We start from the raw sequence: 20,701 nt of genomic DNA, 5'->3' as shown, positions 1-20,701 counted from the left end.
TCAGTACAAATCGGCAATTTCATACTTTAACCCCTATTATTATGTTAAGCAATTACTAACTCGTGAACCGATTTTCAAGATTCTTTTATCGTTGAAAAGAGGGTACCTCCAGTAGTGGTCCCATTTAAATTTGAAGAAAACATTCCACCTCAAACGAGGGGATAAATGACTTTTCAGGTCGCTTTTTTAGTACTCTGTGCTGAGGTTATCATTATCCGGCTCGTGGCATCCTTCAACGTAACCTCCATTCGACTGAACAAAACACGCTCCCAGCGGTGGTGGTTCCACATTCCGAAGCAGTTATGAAAGTTAGTTTTCGGAATAGCCTTCAGCGAGTTCGTTGCGTTTTTTTTAATTGTCGTTGTGTCGTCAAACCTCACGCTGCTCGGGTGAATTGTGTACATATTAGTAATGTATCTGATGACCTTGGTGTAGAGGAGATCCCAGTTCCGTGCGCCTTTTTTGCGCCTGGTGACAATCGACAAGCCTGTCCATAACAGCAGGCCACTGCACTTGTCACCTTGAGACAAGTTGACAAGTCCCATGTGCCTGTAATTTCACCAGTATCCTTATTTATTTTATATCCTGAACGCTATAACTTGGGCCTTTTCAAGGCTAGAGTGACTAGGCATTATTAAAGTGTGCATGCTCCATCGCCACTTTCCGAGATGAAGGTCTAATGCATATTTTTTTTATACAGAAAAAAGTATAACCGTTTTGTTGGACTCAGTAAATAGGTCTCGTGGTTACTTTTTTGGAATACACTGTTTGCATCAGGTTTTTAACCAACTTCAAAAAAGAAGGAGTTCTCAATTCGACTATATGTTTTTTTGTGATTTGTGAACCAATTTTGATGATTTTTTTTTTGTGGTCCCATGGTATTGTGGCAAACTAGGGGGTAAATGACTTTTGAGGTCGGTATTTTTAATACTCTGTACTGTTTTTGTTAAATTTTAATTTAATATGTTATTGCGAATTATTATTAATTATTCCGCGATTACAAACTCAGACGTCTGAAGTTACCTTTAGTATAAACTTTTTGTTTGGCGACAAAACGAGTAAATCTCGTAAATGACAAATTCTATGTATTAACGGTGATCTTACTTACATTACTTATACAGCGTTATTTTAATAATCTCAATACAGAGTACTAAAAAAAACCGACCTCAAAAGTACGTGGAATTACATATAATTACGAAATTTTATTGAAATCGGTTACCAGAAAGTGCACAAACCCGGATTCATCCCCTAGTTCGCCACTATACGGAACTTGACACAGGAGATAATAAAAATCGGTTCTCACTACTCAAAGTACATTGAGAGATAAAAACGCCTTGAATTGGAGAATAGCAAAATCAACCATTAAAATAATTGCTCCTTACAATAAAATTTAGGCGCTATTTATAAAAATGTATCTTCATGCGTACACAGTCACCATAAGATGTGGATGATTTTCTTCAAATTTAAAAAAAAAGAATCATGAAAATCGATTCACAAATACTGGAGTTATCGCGTAACTTACATACAAAAAAAAGTCGAATTGAGAACCTCCTCCTTTTTTTGAAGTCGTTTAAAAATATTAACTATTACTAACATCATAAAGAACATTGTTCCATGGCTTTTTACAAAACATAATAAAATTACCAAAAACAAACTTTTACGTTTTTGTTGTATTATCTGACACTTTTTAGATCTGTAATTTGGTAGTATAACTTCGTAACGTGCAACTGTTTCCACCCCCTGTCCTGCATAGAGCTTTTACCGTTTAGACCGATCTATTTAAATCTATTTATTTTTGTATGAAAGTAAAATTTGATGAATTATTGAAAGTCATGTAACAAAAAACAAAAGTCATAAACAACAATAAACTGCCTCCGTGGCCGAACGGTTACCATTTCCGGACTTCATTTGGCCGGACTGCCACGCAGAGACCTCGGGTTCGATTCCCGGGCTGGGAGAAATATTTGTACGGCCTACATTTATTTCTCTCGTGAGTTTGGGTGTAATTTGTGGTTGTCTATCTGTGTATCCTTGGCACACGCGACACAGGGTTTTCTTTAGTGCGGGGCCATAAGTGTGTGCGTTATTTTTATTAAGGTTTATTGGATTCATGTTAAATGCCCGTAAACGATCAAATAATTTGTAATTGTGGCACTTCACATGGTTATTTGTGTTTCGTCGTCTTAAATTGGTATCTTAAAGCACCAAGTTACTGAAATGCAAAAAATGAATTGTATATACAAATTATGCAGGCTGGTTTCTTATCACATTTCCTTCATATTCACACATTGGCTTTTACCTATTCTTAGGGCGCGTTCAAATTAGCCGCTGTTCAAATTAATTCAAGTTATAATAATTAGTCACTTTTCATACAATTTCTAGAAGCGCTGCAACCGCGCGGTGGCCGCGCGACAGTCGCGCTGCAGTCACGGTTAGGGAGTACACTCCCATCGTTAATTTTTCAAATTAACTACGATGCACGAAAATCGTGTTGATGAATTTATAGAAAATGCAAAACAACACCCTGCAATAGAGATATCAGTTCCGCCTGTCATTCTAATCGACTGGAAAAAAGGCATGGGAAAATTTATTGACAATTTTGAAACTAAAACTACAATTGAAAAAAACATAGCAGGTGAGTAATTTCTAATACCTGTATGTGAAGTATGTGCCCCAAGAACTAGGTAAAAGTAACGTTTCTTCGTCAGAATCCATCGTGTAACTGAGTCGAAAGATAAAACATCACTAAAAATTTGGTCGCACTTCAGAAGCGCGACGCAACCGCGCGGCGGCCTGCAGCGCTGCTGCCGCGCATCTAATCTGAATGCGCCCTTAAAGTAACTGTCTATGTGTGTGTCCAAGGAACCCGCGATACAGGGTTTCCCTACTGCGGGGCTACGAGTGTGTGCGCGTTAATATTATTGAGGTTATTATTATTATCGTCCTGCGAGGTTTGTATTTTAAAAATAACCCTGTGTATTGTATGCAAACAACTTACAATGTTATTTGTCAAGGTGAAATAGACAATGAGTTAGTCGTAATATAATCTAATTTACATTACGACGGCCTTTTACTGAGCACGTATTTAGTTAATCGTGTTTTAATTAAATGGGGCACATAATGATGTGTCCCACTTAATATGAAGACATAAATTAGACTAAATGGGCCTTTTGAGCGTCTTTGAGAGAGAAGTTTCACCGGTGGTTTATAGTTGTTTTATGGCTACGTCTGCTTTTAAGGAAAGAGGTATAATTAAAGAACCTGCCTTGTTTGTGTCGGTATCATAATGACTATATCTTCAAAATAATAAAGATCAGCATAAGGACTACATCGCAAAACGACCACCTCTTTAGAAAGACTATAACTTACAATGACTTGGTAGCAAAACGACTAGATATCGAAATTACCATATCGTTGAACAGACGAAATGGCAAAACGACTCGGTAGCAAAGTAACTAGATTTAGTTATTGCTTTATTTTTCAAAGTACAGTTTGGTTAAACGTTTAGTGTCATCATAAAAAAAATAAACAATTTTTTTTTAATTGTATTTTTTCACGGCCAACCTTGCCAAATAAAAATTATTGTATAATAAAATTCTAATATCTCCAATGTGTTTTTTAAAATCACATGTGGAATATTCTGCAGCACATGCCTACATTAATCTACATTGCCTAAAAAAGAGACCGAGTTCCAGCGTTTAAAAATAATAGAAGCTTTAGCCACGCGAACCGTACGAAGACTGACATTACATTTCCCAAAAATATTTCCACTATTTCCGTAGCTCAGTTGGGAGAGCGTAACCACGGTTTTTTTTATAATACCAAGTGACGGGGCGAACAAGTCGTGCACCTGGTGGTCGCTTACCATACGCCTGTCCATAACAGTTGCAGTGCCACTCAGAGCTTTAAATCGCAAAGATCTTAGGGTCACTGCGCCCGTCACCCTGAGACATAAGTTGACAAGTCCCATGTGCCCGTAATTTCATCAGCACCTTTTACCCTTCCAAACCGGAACGCAGTAATGCTCACATTACTGCTCGGCGGCAGAAATAAATAAGGTGGCCGTATTTCCCTGGACGAACTCTTTCACAAGGACCTCTACTGCTGCTACTTCACGATATGGTAAAAGAGCCGTCCAAACATCGTAACAAACTTAATACAACGTAAACAAATATCTATTTACAAAGAGCTAGTTTTGTAAGCCTGGAAGTGGCGACGTATTTACGTTAACTCCGACACATATGCGACGTTTTTTCCTATACGACATTAAAGTATTACCTATTTTGATAAACAACAAAGTCAAGGCTGTGATAATCCGTCAAAAACGCAATTTACTACGTCACGAGTTTTATTTACGACCGTACTCCGTGCAGAGGAAGGGGTAATAAATAATACTTTGATACACTTTTGTTCGTATATCGCTTCCAGTGCAACGGAACAAGAGCCGTCAATGTGTAGCTTCAAATGTTGCCGACTGTACTACAGACGTAGCAACAGTCATGCACCAAAATAACCCCAATTTGTTTCAATTGAACAATCGTTCAAATCGCTTAACACAGCTAGGTGTATGGACTGCAGTCTATTGGATAATTTGCCTCAATGAACTGGGGCGTCATAAAATGGACGGGTCACATTATTTCGAAAGATCTTTAAAAGTCATTTTGAACTAAAACAGCACCCAATTGTTCGAATTAGAGTTACATCCAGGGAATATTGGTCTCGTAAATTTCCGAGTCCCGATGATTTTTTGGCATTTTCGAGACTTGCAACTATTTTTTTTATAATATCAAGTGACGGGACGAACAAGTCGTGCGCCTGATGGTCAGCTAGACGCCTGTCAATAACACTTGCAGTGCCACTCAGTGCTTTAAATCGTAAAGACCGAGGGGACTGACACTGCGCCCGTCACCCTGAGACAAGTTGATAAGTCCTATGTACCAGCACTCTTACCCTTCTAAACTGGAACGCAGTTCTGGCATCGAATTAGTTTTTATGTATTGTAAAGAAATGAATTGTAATCTGACAAACTTTGTGATTGGCTATGTAAGTAGATTATTCAGAATTGTAAACCAAACTTAAAAGCTGTAAAGTTTGCAAATAAATTAATAAATAAAAATAAATGGAACTACATTAAACGAGGTAGAAAAATCAACTCAAAACGACACTATGAAAAAGATGGACACGTCTTTTCCAGTTTGCTGGTTTGGATCACAAATCGTGACCCGAGGAGGTGGCATGACATTGAGACGAATGACAGTATCCTGTGGACATGGCCACGATCGGTCTCTGTCTTGACAGATCTTGACAGAGTGGATCTTGATCCAAACGTCAAAACGATGGACATATGTCACCTCTAATTTAGGTCATAAATTCGTGACGCGAAGAGGGGGCGTGGCATAGAGTTGAGTGACAAAACCCCAGACCCCGTAGCATCCCGCTGCGATAAAGCTATTATATCCACAGTTAGCTGTCAAATTCTAGCGATAAAATTTTAAAATTTTATCACAATAGTTAACATGGCGAGCACGTGACGTCATATTTTGTCGCATCGCGAGCCCCGCGATCAATGGCTGCACGGTCACAGCCGATTTTAAAATATTTTGTCAGTTCTGGACAGTAATTTAATCAACGTAAAAATTGAGCGCGACAAACGATACAATAAAAACAAATAACGAAATAATAAAAACAAATAAATTGATAGGTATAATAAAAAATATGAACACGTGTCTCCTCTAGTTCTCTGGTTTGAATCATAAGCTCATGACCCGAAGTGGCAAGGTGACATCGAGATGAGTGCAGCATCCCGGGAACACGACAGCTGTCAAGAGCGAAACGACAAAGAACGTTTGGGTCATAACCTTTGCCAATAAGCGGGACTGAAAACAATGAAAAGTAAAACTCGTATTTTTTTGCAATAATTATAAAATTCACTTGAGATAAACTTAGGGAACCTAGGCGTTGATGCCTAAACAAAGCACAGCACAGGAAAAGAGAGTAGCAGGTAGACGAGAGGGAGGCAAGGTGATGTATGTGGTAGGCATCGGTATTTGAAAATGTACCAAAACGTGCTATCTATTAGGCAGTATTTTGTAATAACCTTGCACCAAAGTAAAGGTGATAACAAATCCTATAACAATATAACTCTTTGGCATAAAAACCTACAATGTAGGAAAATGACTCAATTTATCAATGCAATGTTTTTGTTTTGTTTACAAACAAAGGGGCATTTACTGGTTATGAATATAACCAGCCCATAAATTCTCTGGAGATTCTGAAACATTTTACAAGCAATTACGAGTACACTGCTCAAAATGGACTCGGTTTTGTGTGCGTTCTTGTCCAGATTTTATACGAGTTCATTAAAAAGCTAGGGGCTGCTATTCTCCAGCAGAATACCGGACAATGAGTCCTATGTAAATAAATCAATGTAAACAACTTGTTTACAAACAAAAACAAAACAAAATGTCCACCAATCAATAGGTAAAAGTACCAGGCGAACATAATCTACGTAGAGGTTTCTCTTATCAGTGTATTAGCCGGCTGAATTTAGAAGTCGAAAAGTTAATAATGCAATTCATTCAAGTGTCATGCATCTTTTAATTTGCCGCTTTATAGAAGCGATACACAACACACGAGCTTGTTTACTTTCGAATTTTAAAATTACGCAGAAAGAAAATAGTGTAGTAAACGTTGCTGCCGCCATGTTTTTTCGATTTAAAAATGTAAACAATAAGCATATGTAGTAAATTACCTATTGCGTATAAAGTATGTATGAAATCAAAAGCGGGTATCGATTGCACGATTACCATAAACGATTGTAGCTAATATCCTTGAATACACGCATTGAATTTCGACATAAAATTATTGTTCATTCATTAACACTTACCGCTCAAATCTTCGATGGTATTTAGCTTTTTCGTCGCCATTCTCACGTTGTACGTGATCACAACACAATAAAATACTGTTTCGTTGTTTATTTAACACTTTTCAAATATATCTTCGCGAACTTTTTGCGTAGTAAAATTTGTAGACAACAAAACGTCGACAAACGAACGAGACGTTTCTTTGTTGTTTTGTTGGCGAGGGGGGACTGAATGCCGAGAACGCGCGGGAGGAAATCACTCGATCAATCACAGCCAATAGGAAGACACGACGTCGTAAAGAAATGTAGTGATTGGCTTATTGACTTGTAAACAAAATTCAATGTTGCTACTTTAAAAAATAAATTTAAAAATACACTCGCTAACTCGCTTTGTAATATTCTTTTTGCAGTATATTTGTCTTTACAAAAATTGATAATTAAGTGAATTATAAGTAAATTCAATTGCTCTTTACATTTTCAAGTAGTACAAACAAGACAAATGCATTGAAAATATTTTATCCTCATGTTGTCTATGGAACAATGTCATCGACCTATATAAAGGCATTCAAAGACTATCAATCGCAATCAAAATTATCATCAAAAATAAAACACATTACTGTCAATTACAATTTTATAATGTGTACGAACTTTTTACGTATACGTACGTACAGTTATGAATTTCATTGCCTTACTGTGTACTTACGTAGTTTTTGAGCATTTACAAACTATAACGGTAGTCTTAGGTTAGTAACAGTCATAAAATTAATTCTTGTTTAATAAAATATTGTGTGCTGGTGGTTTGATAAAACTTTTTTTAAGTATTTAGCTTACGTATCTATTGTCAAGAGTGCCTCAACTTTGACTGTAAACTTTGAACCGTTTTTGTGACAAGCACCATAGCGTCGGCTAAATTTGAAAACCTCGTAACTTCGTTCTTGAACGACAACCTTTTTTAATCATCCAGCGCAATGTCGGGCAATTAAAGCTTGAAATATAATTTGCAGATCTTCTTTTAGTTATAAAATAAAAGTTTAGATTGTGATGTAATTATTCCTAATAATACTGTTTTTGTACCAACTCAAAAGTACACATTAATGAAGGTTACGGAAAATGTTATGTATGTTCTTACCTATTAATAATATTTATTTATTCTATTCATTGACTTACAATTATATGGACGTCGGGTCCGCGCTAAAAAGTGTCCGCACTTGTAAGGCGCTAAAATCGTATACAGAGCGCCAAACTCCGCTTTAGTCTTCATTTGTTCTACTGACAGCGCGATACTGCGATGACATTACAATTTAAATTTCGAATAGGTTGACCTGGGACATTTTTTTCGTGGTTTTTGTATTAGACCCGTCGTCCATTTATTTGTAAGTCAATGATTCTATTACTAAAAGTTTTCATTGGAAATAATCGAGTCACTTGTAAAAAGCAGGCTATTTTTTAGTAGTAGTGGATTTGTTAACAGGTTATAAGGGGCCATTCATTATCCTGCATTGCAGTCTGCCTTTCCGTCCACCGCGTAATGCAGAAATATTAGTCGCAGCGCGCAAGCCATCCTGCAATTCTATAATACGTCCTGGCAGACTTCATACGTGGGCTATACGCAGAATAGTCTGTCAGAAATCTCTTGCCTGCGAGGCGGACTGCCATTCAGGTTGTGAATGGGCCGTTCAAGCTTTAACGGTTTAATAGACATCCCTATCGTAAGTGAATAATCAAATCAAGTGTTTTGTGCAGAGAGTTAAAAGATCTGTCATGTTTCGTGACAAAACGTAAATTAAAAATAAAATTTTGCATCACGCACACGTTTTTCTAATAAATAATTAACCGATCAATCATCAATATTGGTGGTATCAATCGGCTTTAAAATCATCGTGCACATTTTTTTTATGACAACACCAGTTATCTCTATTTTGTCTATAACTCATTTTCGCAAAATTGGCTGATGACGTACACTTTCTAACCGCTGCATTGTAACAAATTTATTATACACAAATATCAAAATGAGCGTAAAAACTGGTGAAGATGATGCCCTGTCTTCTAGAAGTCCAGGTGAAATCGATAGTCCACGGTAAGTTCTAAATTTCACTCATGAAATTAATGAAATTTCGGTGTACACATGATATGACAGCTGATTTAGAGCGGTAAAAGTTGAAATGGCGGCAAAGCGAATTTTACGTTATAATTTTATTTTAACGCAAAAGCACTTAATAATTGTTTTTTTCAGCAGCAAAAAGATGCGTTTAGAGAATTCTATGCGTAAAGGATGGAGTTTAATGGACAGAAGGACCGATCAAGAGGTAAAAACTCATGACGTGGATTACCTTCCCGCTTTTTTCAGTTTTCGTTTTTGGTTAGAAGTAGTATAATTACGCCAATATTTCGCATAATACAGTACCAGAATCTTATTGAGATATTGCAACAATGATTTAACATACATATCGTCTAAATTGGCTTCAAAAAGTATTTTGTATTAATGCATCCTGTATTTTGTATGAGGTTTTAGTCACGCGTTTCAAGAGCCCTTGTTATCAGATATTATAATAAAATATCAAGCTTTCTTGTATTATTGACGAACTAAGTGGTTAAAACTCTGGGTGCGGCTCGACGAAGTTTCGGGTTCCATTCCCAGCGAGACGAATTTATGCAATGAACTTTCTAAATTGGTTCCCGGAGTTAATAAGTTCTGATACTTTTGAATATTATTAGACACATGTTCTGTCTCGCAGCTGGGCAAAGACCGGACAGGGATGTCCCGGTTTCGGGCAACATCTGGCCAAACCTTTAAAATAGAGTTGGGTTTTCGGGCTTCCATTCCCTGATTATTTTACACTCACTTTGTGTTAATCTTGGCAGTAGAGCTCCTTGTGAAAGAGTTCGTCCAGGGCAGTACTGCCACCTTACCTATTTCTGCCACCAAGCAGTACTGTCAGCATTACTGTGTTCCGGTTTTGAAGAGTAGGGCTGCTGGCGAAATTACAAGCACATGAGACTTGTCAACTTATATCTCAGGGTGACGGGAGCAGTAGTAGTGCCCCTGAGATCTTTGCGATTAAAGCTTTAAGTGGATACAATCAGGCACACAACTTGTTTGTCCTGTCACTTGATTTTATAAACAGAAACCAAAACTCTTCGTACTCTCTTCTGTACAGTACAAGGGTTTCCTTAGTCTGGTTGCCTAGTCTTATAATGGCATGGATTTGCCAATGGCACAAACGTGAGGCACTAGCCGATTGTTTCCAAGGGCATGACAGACATACAGCGAAGGAATGGTATGTCATGCAGAGAGGTTCCTTTCGTGCACCCCTGCACTGTACAACAGACTCTGATGTTTCAAATAAAAAAAAAAATGGTAAATGTTATTTACAAAGAGCAACCCCTAGAGTTTCTTGCTCATTCTTCTCAGGGGAATCTGCTTTACGAATGAGCGGTAGAGTTTAACCATTGTGATAATTTCAAGTGTAATAATGCTTACCTATGAAATAAAGATTATTTTGAATTTGAATAACATATCAATGGTTTTTTAAAAATAGTGGCATTTATTAAAAACACTTGCGATGATTAACAAAACAACTGAAACGTATCTGATGCACCGTATCCTTGTCCAATGTTGTCATTGAGTTTTATTAACCAATGAAAAGCTTGTTGTCTTAGTTAAAAAACATTTAGGACATTCTGAGTAAAGTTGTGTCTTCTTCATCCTGTCCTTATCTCACTAGATGGGGTCGGCGCAACATAAGTATTTATTTTTTGTCCACTCTCCCCTATCAGCCGTTATTTCCACCTAAACCTAACATTCTTCTTGTCACGTGACATTCTTCCCTCCGCATGTCCTTACCTCGCTTAACCTTTTACTCATCTTTTCAATCACTGCCACTTTTCATTACCCAGCATTCTGATCCATACAGTAGTAGAAAGTACTGAAGTTGTGTAATAAGCAAAATTAAAATATTTTTATATTTGGGCCGATATTTTTGGTAAGCAGTGTTATTAATTTATTTATTTATTAACCTATTTTATACTGACATTTAATTTAAAAAATATTAAAATTATATTGACAATTATATTCATGAATTACTTAAACTATAACATCAGCACATCCTGAAGACGTATCTATCCCCCAGATCTATCCATCCGGCTCTGTCCCTTGTTAGCCTAGTCCGTAGAGATCCACCTATTTTTTTAAAGTCGTTGGACCATCTTTTAAATGGACGACTTCTTTTCCTCTTGGCGTTTTCTCTTGGTAACCATTCTGTTACTTTTCTGGCCCACTTTTCTATTTTTTCCCTGTACATGTGGTTAGTCCAAATCCACTTTTGCGTTTTAATTTTTGTGGTGACATCCTCCAATTTGATGATCCTTCGTATGTCCGTAGTTTCCATTTTGTCTCTTAGAGAAAATCTCTCTATAACAAAGTAATAGTTCAGAAAAAAGTGTTATTCGTGTTGTAATGACTTATGCCTTATTCAGTTTTGACGCTTCTATAAATTTTGTATTCGTATTTAGAGAGTGTTTTAACGCGGTCTATTGTATGTTTTTTTTATAATACCAAGTGACGACACGAACAAGTCGTGCGCCTGGTGGTAAGCGACACGCCTGTCCATAACAGTTGCTGTGCCACTCAGAGCTTAAAATCGCAAAGGTATTAGGGCAGTGCCACAGCGCCCGTCACCCTGAGACATAAGTTGACAAGTCCCATGCGCCTGTAATTTCACCAGCACCCTTAGAGCGCGTTCCCATTATTTCGTAACGTTTTATTTATCGTTGGATAACTGTCGTGTCTGGTTGTTCTCACTAGATCGTGACGACAATTTATCGGTTCACGGCAGCCACCTTGTCGTTTGTCGGCAGAATCAAAGTCAAAGTCAGATAATAATTTATTCCATAGGTAAAATTTTTACACTTGAAAACGCATTGACTTACAATTATATGGACGTCGGGTCCGCGCTAAAAAGTGTCCGAACTTATAGGGCGTTAAAATCGTATACAGAGCGTCATTCACGCTTTAGTCTTCGTTTGTTCGACTGACAGCGAAGCAAGCAAAATTGGACAGTACTGCGATGACATTACAATTTAAATTCAACGTTTTAGCTTTTTCATATTCCTTTACATGTTTAAATAGGTTGACTTGGGACATTTTTTTCGTGGTTTTTGTATTAGACCCGTCGTCCATTTATTTGTAAGTCAATGTGAAAACGTTATTTTTTTAAGCTACTGCTCGTTCACTACGCCGACCTCCCTGAGAAGAACGAGCAAGAAACTCTATGGATTGCTCTTTTCAAATAAACTTAAATGCTATGGAATAACACTTTGAATCATAATTGTGTGGAATCTAGACTCTCGTTGTATTTCCATACTTCTTTATCTAAAACATACTCTTCAATTTTGTAATATGACTTTTGAAAGAAATCGTTTCCAGCTGCGATTATCTGTCGTCACATTTTTGTCGTGTCGTTTTATTTATTCAGACAGTCCGTCGTAACATCAAGGAAGTCGTGAACGACAATTAATCATGTTGTTCTATGTGTGAACAAGTACATTTTAAACTGCACGACTATCGGTCGTCACGACATAATGGGAAGTCGCCCTTGCCCTTCTTAACCGGAACGCAGTAATGTTTACATTACTGCTTGGCGGCAGAATTAGGTTAAGTGGCAGCACTTCCCTGAATATGTATTAATTAAATTTTTATTGAATTGATATTCAATTATTTTTTGTGAAAATTACTCCACTAGTTTATTATAATGAATAGCGATATCTCTCGCCAGGACTGGTAGCTGTAAAGGTACTAACTGGATGATAAATCTGTCAAAGATTTCTCATAGATGGCGCTACGACTAAAAAGTCGTTGAAAGACCAAGTACAAACACACGACGCAAGCACATAGAAAAATTCGTGAGGTCCGTTGGTTCGTTCCGTGGCTTAGTTGGTATAGCGTCTGGCACGGTATGCAAGAAGACGTCGGTTCGAATCCGACCGGATCGAAGGAATTTTTCTGAGTGTTTTTTCTGAGTGTTCGATCTTTGTATTAATATGTATGTATTAGTATTTTTTCATGTATGAGCCTTAATTTGTATTAACGAAATCATTATACCATCAGGTACTCCAAGAGATGGGTGTAAGTTTGCTAGAGCCAGACGATGCGGAAGCTCATCACGATACCAGCTTGGTAAGTGTTGTTTAACTTTATTCCAAATTCTATAGTTGCGATCTGCCGTCCACCAACTAAAACGCGGTAAAGTGACAAATGGTCAAATATCCGTTTTAATTAGAAAAAAATAGAATAGAATAGAATAGAATATCATTTATTTCTTGTAAATATGGTAAGTACAATATAAATTAGATGTTACAAATTAAAATAGAGTTCAGCATATTTTGCCAACAAGCGGCATAGAAATATTTCAATAGTCATAATATTTGTGATGAAACATGTCAAATATAAAACTTATCAAAAATACAATTAAATGTCAGAAATTTATAAAAAAAATAATTTATAATATGATTAAAATTAAATTGTCACAAGTTATCATGCAGGAAATCACTGACATTGTAATCAACCTTATCCCTTCCTCTCCTTTCCATCAGCGGACCACCCGTGCCGGACTGCGTTGCCACAGTTGGACGGTCAGTTCAATACCGTCCCGCACTAAAAAGTTTGGCAATTCGTTTTTATGCCGAACCATCAAATTGTGGAACCAACTCCCGGCGCATGTATTCCCTCCCCTCTATAACATCGGGTCCTTCAAACGTAGTGTGAAGAAGCATTTGGCCAGACCGGCAAAATGATAGTGACGGAGTGAAGATATTTGTGTTTTCCATCCGTTACTCTCATCTTTGGACTGTATTCGCACTTTCCATCAGGCGCGGTGCAGTCATTTTGCCGAGTCACAATAAAAAAAAAATAAAAAAAAAAAACATTTTTCAATCAATAGTGATGTCAATTTCTTTTTAAATAATGATAATGGTAGTGATCTTATGTCTTCCGGTAGTTTGTTATAGATTTTAGGAATAAAGCACCAAATTCTGTTTTAAAAACAGTTAAAATTAGTCAACGTGTTCGGCTTATGGGTACCTAACGATGCATAGCTGAAATACCATTAAACAATTTCCATATTCTAAAACTGGGTTATGGTTTTTTTATGATGATCTCAAAAACATTTTATCACTTTACCGCGTTCTAGTTATCGAACGGTAGCGATGCCAGATCTATGGATGTACTTGTGCCATTTACCACGATCCTGTGCTAGTCTCACCCACCTGCAACTTTGGCAATGTCGTCCACCCGTCTCGCCACACTACGTCACACGTTTCTATATCCAATTCTTGGCCAGATTTCGTTGGAAGGCGAGCGCGGTCACTGTAATTCTCGAGCATTCGCGAACCTTCTCGCGGATTCCCCAGAATTCTCTCGAAAGCGCGACTATTCCGCAAAAGACGCGTGACTTATTTTTTGGCTCATTCAAGTTCATTATGCTATGTAGAGTATTGATTGCGCCGGTCCTTTGTGGGTTATACTGAAGGGACTTTGTAAGTAAAACCTCCTTGAGACTGCTGACTTGACTTTACTTTACTAATTTTGGAAAATACAAAATAATTGATGTGCACAGTCCGGAGATTCACTACGCAATGAGGACGCCGCCCGGTAGCTGCTGCCTGTTGACATCTGTAGGATCCATTGCTAATGCATATTCGTCAGGCGTCACGAATGGCCTGAACAGTATCGTTACAAAAATTTGCTTCCATTCCGTTCCGCCGCAATGTAAATTGAGCCTTAAATTTAGCAGAATTGGTGCCGAAGTGTATGGTGTGATTTTCTGGCACATTATTATTATTGTTTCCAGCACAACAAACCCTCCCTAAAACGCAAGCACAATCAAGAAAATATAAATCCTAATAAGAAAAGCTCACCCAACAAGAGCCCTAGCAGCCCTAAAACTAGACTTAGCCCTGGACCAGGACCTTCCAAAGTGAAAAGTCCACGGAGCGCTGATAAAAGTAAGTATATAAGTTCTGCGCCTGGTGGTTAGGGATAGGGATACACATTACGATTCTATTTTTATGAATTCAAATGTATACGATCTAGTCATTTCTTGTATCGATACATTTCAATGCGATTTAGTAAATCGATTCAACAATCGTCTCGATCAGCCTTTCCCAAAGTGTTGGGGGCGGTAAGAGACCCAGAAGATTCAGAAGATCCAGAGATTTGTAATTTCATCTAGGAAGACTCTTAGACACCGACTGAGCTCTCGAGTCTCGACTACAACTTGTGAACATCAACTAATATTAATTAAGAGATTGCTCAAACTAACTCGGTTCGATATTTCTCTCTGTGTAGTTATGAACTATATATCTGTCTTTATATCTGTCCTGTTTTATTGAATAAATAAAATAAAAATCATGTCAATCGGTCGCTCCGTTTCGAAATGAAAGTAGACACAAACAAACAAATAAAAAGACAACAGACACAGTTTCGCGTTTTAATAGTTATTAGTATTCCTAGATAGGTAATTTTTGTAGATAATAGACCGCGGATACATTGCTTATGCAATCCTATATAAACAACGTAATATTATAATAGTACGTCCCGCCACTTGATACAAATAAAAAGATATTATTTCCATTTATTATATCTTATTTTTGTCAGGTAAACCTCTTCAACCAACAGAGAATATACTGGAAACAACATTGGTATCAGACTATCAAATCGACGAAGAAACGCCTCTCGGACAATCCGTCAGCGCTACCTACCTCCCCGTTGCACAGAGTGGCAGCGCGAAGAAACACAAAGGCAGCGTTACACGTAAGTTCACATATTTGCCATAAGTCCTGAAGTCCTAAAACTCCTGTTGATCTTCTCACCTAATGCTACTCCCTGATGGATGTACGAAGTTCCGTACCTGGAAGGCACATACCAGAGGACATCAAATCTCTCGGAGCCAGGAAAATCCTTCATTCTTCAATGCTGTCGGCCTTGGCTCCGAATTGTAATTAGTGTAATTAGTGATCACAATAGATCAGCTGATGTTCGCAGTGATGAGGAGCTAATTCAACTGCCTCCGTGGCCGAACGGTTACCATGCCGGACTGCCACGCATAGGTCCCAGGTTCGATTCCCGGGCTGGGAGAAATATTTGTATGGCCTACATTTATTTCTCTCGTGAGTTTGGGTGTAATTTGTGGTTGTCTATGTGTGTGTCCATGGCACCCGCGACACAGGGTTTCCCTAGTGCGGGGCTATGTTGAGTGTGAGCGTTATTATTAAAAAAAAAAAAAAAAAAATTACGAAGGCTGCGGCCGGAGGACTTAAAAAAAAACAAAAAAGATTTTATAGAAACTAAAATTTAATTAAAATAATTCCTAAGCTAAACAACAAGAGTGGTTGCGATCGATGCAAGATCTACAATGTCTTTTTAACATTAAATTTATTTTAAACATAATTAATTAGGTTACGCGGGTTTTTCGATATCGCTGACTCGTCGCGTGGTCACTGCGCGTGTACGAATCTATGTCGCAATATCTATTGCGGCTTCAGCTGTTTACGTGGGGTGCATCTATGTAACAAGCTGCATATGCCCCGAATGACACCACCCTAACAATAATAAAGTGTTTTTCAACAAGAACTTTGTTTTGTAAATCAAAATAAAACAATAAAAGATGACAATGATTCAAATATTTATTGTATTAAAAAATGGAAGGTTTGGCAATTATGAATGAAAAATGATATCTGATAAATGTCCACCACGACCACAGTTACAGATGTCGATTCTTTCATCAAAGTTTTTAATCGCTTTTTGACAAAATGGTGGGTCTATTTCGTTAATCACGTCAGGAATTTCGAGTTTTAAAGCTGCAATCGATTCGCTTGGCTCCGTATAGACTCTGTCTCTAACATAACCCCATAAAAAAGAATCCAGCGGTGTTAAATCATATGATCGAGCTGGCCACTTAACGGCTGAATTTCGTGAAATTATGCTATTGGGAAATTTAGTTTGCAATAAGTTCATTGTTTCGTTGGCTGTGTGACTTGTGCCGTTGGCATTGGGCTGTTATTTTTTCGAAAATTCGGCTGGAAATGCGGTTACGGTCAATCGATTACGCTGTCGAGAGACGTTAACAACTCAATTTTGGCCACAAACATGTGGTTTCAACAAGACGGTGCCACAAGTCACACAGCCACCGAAACAATGAATTTATTGCAAAAATAAGGTATTTAATTAATAACTTTTGTAACAATAGTGAAAAAATAGGGTGGTTTACTTTAATGTTAGACATAACTGGCTGATGACTCTACCACCTCAGTCAACCGTGGCCATGGAACCTGTAAAGGGCCCGAAACGGCGGTTTGTTTGAGAAAAAAAAAAAACAAATAGACGCGATTTGAATTTGGAAAAATAGTTTTAGGGTCGTATTCTAGAACTCTACTCAATGCTCAAGTCAGGATTGCACTGGAAACAAGCACTGGAAATACGACCCTAATGGCAGAGACTTGAGTATGATATCGAGTGCTTTAAACCATACTCAAATCCTGACTTGAGCATTGAGTAGAGTTCTAGAATACGACCCTTAATTTCCTATGTGTAACAATCGACCCCAAGATCTAATAAAGATATAATAAAAATAAAGTTATAAAAGAGAAAATGAAGTTTTTTAAAAAAAAATGGTTAAATCAAAATGCAATGAAAGTTTCTATATAAAATATGTCTTCGTATCTGTATGTAAGATAAATAAACTACTTAACTATCTAACAATTTAAGTACCTACTTAATTTTAACTATTTTTGTTATCTGGCATATTATTTATTATTTAAATCAGAGGTTACCAGACTTTTTTGCTCATAGATCACTTTCAAAATGTAGCTGGTTCCGGTGGACCCCCTGCAGCTACATTTCTAGCATATTCCCAAAACTCGACAAAAATGTGAAGATTAGATCTAACTGTGGAAGTTTGCAACGCAAATTGCTGAGTTCCAACCACAAATTAATAGTTTTCGAAAAAAAAAGTGAGAATTTAATTTATTGTGCTGTGAGTGGACGTCAAAAAAGTAAAGATACGTTGTACTGAACATGGAATATGCAAGTTTTTACAAGTAACAGTCGCTGAGCTTCTTAAAATATTATCTGCCTGCGTTGATAGGTGAAGTTAAGCCAACATTTTGGTTCACTATCGAAAGCAGATAAATTTTAGTGGGCCCGCTTACGAATTATGAACCTCATTTTTTTGTTACGCCAACGTAGACCCCTTTGGGAACTAAGGATTTAAATATTGCATTTTTTTCCTCAGCACTCGGCCGGGAGGAAGAACTAATAATTTCCCGTCGATTGCAATCTTCTCCAACCGGTACCGACTCGTTCTCAGCGTTATCAGATGAAATGCTGCTCAGTGTCTTCCGCTGGCTGCCAAAACGAGCGCTCGCGCATTGCATGCTGGTCTGTAAAAGGTACGTGACTCTACCGACAACAGCTTTTTTGATACAGGCTGTAAGTAATAATCTCCGATCATTATTTAATGGTTGTCGTCATTGACTTACAAATAAATGGACGACGGGTCTAATACAAAAACCACGAAAAAAATGTCCCAAGTCAACCTATTTAAACGTAGTGACATGTAAAGGAATATGAAAAAGCTAAAACGTTGAATTTAAATTGTAATGTCATCGCAGAACTGTCTACTTTTGCTTGCTTCGCTGTCAGTCGAACAAACGAAGACTAAAGCGTGAATGACGCTCTGTATACGATTTTAACGCCCCATAAGTTCGGACACTTTTTAGCGCGGACGACGTCCATATAATTGTAAGTCAATGGTTGTCGTACTTTAATTATATGAATGTTTTTTATAATACTTAGTGATGGGACGAACAAATCATGCGCCTGGTGGTAAGTGACATGCCTGTTCATAACAGTTGCAGTGCCACTCAGAGGCTTAAATCACAAAGATCTGAGGAGCACTGCCTCTGAGACAAAGTTGACAAGTCTCATGTGCCTGTATTTCACCAGTACCCTTGCCTTCCAAAACGCTTTCTTATAGTTTGTCGGAGTAAAATGACATTTGTAGGGTTGCCAATTTTCATAACATTTTCAATAGTTATGTAGTTGTTGTCGATAATTTTATCGATAGATAGTGAAACAAGATAAAATTTTGCTAAAAATTACTGAATTGTGAATGTTACGACGTTCTAATGATCACTAATTGGGTTATTGCCTTCTTTATTCTTATTTTGACAGTTGGTCTACTAGTATCTAGATCAATTTTTATTCATATATATTTTAACAAGAATAGCCGGATTTGATTATCTATACTGAATCTCCTCTTTGTGTTTTTCATGAACATTGTTGTATATGTATGTATGAACTTACAAAAATGGACAAATCAAATGATCTTGTGCTCAGTAATTTGATGAATAATGAGTTGAGGATGATTCAAATGAAACAAGTTGGGCTATTTATTCTATAAGAGTAACCAATATTCAGTCGATAGTCGATAGAATATTTATCGATTGCAGTCACTAGCTGCTTGTAAGCTGGCAACACTTTTGCGTAACGAATTTTACTCTGTCTTTAAAAAAGACAGTCTATAATTAGCATAACGTCTGGCACGGTATGCTGGGATACGTTGGTTCGAATTCAACCACATCAAAGCGAATTTTTTGTAAGTGTTACTTGTATAGTGTTTTACAAATAACCCAGTACAAGTGAGTTAATAGTTAACAGTTCGAATGTTATATTAATTTAACTATCTAGTAAGTATTTCAGTTTTTAATTTTATTTTAAATTTCAGATGGCACAGAGTAGCTTGCGACGAAACACTATGGCAAAGACTGGATCTAGGCAATAAGACATTGGCTAAAGATGCTCTTGCCAGGATACTAGCCAGGAAACCTGTTATAGTTAGGCTAGCTAATTCTGAGGTATGTACTTTCTAAGAAATTGTTACGTAGGCGTCACTTGAATGAAAAAAAAAGACTCACACGGTGTTGCCCACAGAACAATAAATACAGTAGAAGTGATTAGTTAGCATGCGACACGTGACAAGTACAGGTGTCGAAAGACCTACGTGAGCTCAGTTCGCCATTTTCGCTTTGTATAGCATGGTTGTGTTATTCTTTCGTGCAATTTCTCTAAAATCCTAGAAAAATGCCTGATTGTGTATGCTGGAGGTAGTCATTCAGTTTCACGACGTCCGTGAATCGCGGGTCCGTCGGGCCTGACTTCGGCCCTGCTGTTGCTGTAGCAGAAAGTAATAATTTGCTATATTTGGGTATATAACCAGAAAGAGACGAAATGTCATTTAAGTTGTTTGCAAACTATTCTGCCAAAGCATTACGGTGAAAACTGCGCTCCGATTGGCCAGCCAAGGGCCAGCCCGAACTCGAAACAATTGACGAGTGTCATCAATTGTTGAAGTGAAACATCGACCACTTTCAACTTGAGCTTTGCTATAATGGACGAAAATTGAATATTAAAATATTTAATTACCGATGAAATGTGATTCCGTTTGTTTTGTAATTAGATATTTTGCTGTTTTTGAGTGCAAAAATGATAGCGTCGCTAAAAATATCACCCGTAGTGGTAATTCATATCACCGTCTTAGTTTAATAAATTTTAAATTTCCTGTTTATCGAAAGTAAGGCTTATACCCCTGCCATATGGTCGCTTATTTTTTGGAAATCTTAATGACTCCAATTCGTCGTTGTTCCGCAACTAACCGCTAGATGACAGCACATTGATTGAAATTTCAATATAATATCAAAACGTCGTAACTTGCAATAGGTATTGATGGTATTTAACTTCCAACGATATGTCAACAGGGTAAAGTTTCAATTATATTAACAATC

General features: G+C 37.4%; 2 protein-coding genes across 3 annotated transcripts in view; one reads left to right on the top strand and one right to left on the bottom strand.

The window, feature by feature from the left end:
* LOC113234478 (BCL2/adenovirus E1B 19 kDa protein-interacting protein 3) overlaps positions 1-7,110 on the bottom strand; it is a 95,940-nt gene extending 88,830 nt beyond the window's left edge. For both annotated transcript variants that reach the window (XR_003310790.1, XM_026469806.1), the window contains exon 1: positions 6,887-7,110. Coding sequence is in view for 1 of the 2 variants with exons in the window: in XM_026469806.1 (XP_026325591.1) it covers positions 6,887-6,926 (40 nt within the window). In the remaining variant the exon portion in view is untranslated. The remainder of the gene's footprint in view (positions 1-6,886) is intronic.
* Positions 7,111-8,834: 1,724 nt separating this feature from the next.
* On the top strand, positions 8,835-19,789 carry LOC113234387 (lysine-specific demethylase 2A-like). Its single transcript, XM_026469697.1, has 7 exons — positions 8,835-8,939; positions 9,096-9,168; positions 12,969-13,037; positions 14,710-14,863; positions 15,516-15,671; positions 18,151-18,307; positions 19,645-19,789. Exons 1-7 carry the CDS (start codon positions 8,872-8,874, stop codon positions 19,787-19,789), a joined length of 822 nt encoding a protein of 273 aa, XP_026325482.1. The 5' UTR covers positions 8,835-8,871.
* The last annotated feature ends 912 nt before the right edge of the window (positions 19,790-20,701 follow it).

Source organism: Hyposmocoma kahamanoa, unplaced genomic scaffold (assembly GCF_003589595.1).
Source record: "Hyposmocoma kahamanoa isolate Upper Pololo Valley unplaced genomic scaffold, ASM358959v1 84, whole genome shotgun sequence".
NCBI classification, from domain to species: domain Eukaryota; kingdom Metazoa; phylum Arthropoda; class Insecta; order Lepidoptera; family Cosmopterigidae; genus Hyposmocoma; species Hyposmocoma kahamanoa.
The sequence above is the reverse complement of the archived record's forward strand: the minus strand, read 5'-3'. Positions and strand labels throughout refer to the sequence as shown.

What these genes read in the sequence shown, in the direction of transcription:
- LOC113234387 (XM_026469697.1), top strand. Translation starts at nt 8,872, where the DNA reads ATGAGCGTAAAAACTGGTGAAGATGATGCCCTGTCTTCTAGAAGTCCA. An exon ending in TCCACGGAGCGCTGATAAAA is followed by an intron (nt 14,864 to 15,515) that starts GTAAGTATATAA and finishes TATTTTTGTCAG; the next exon opens with GTAAACCTCTTCAACCAACA. An exon ending in ACACAAAGGCAGCGTTACAC is followed by an intron (nt 15,672 to 18,150) that starts GTAAGTTCACAT and finishes TTTTTTCCTCAG; the next exon opens with CACTCGGCCGGGAGGAAGAA.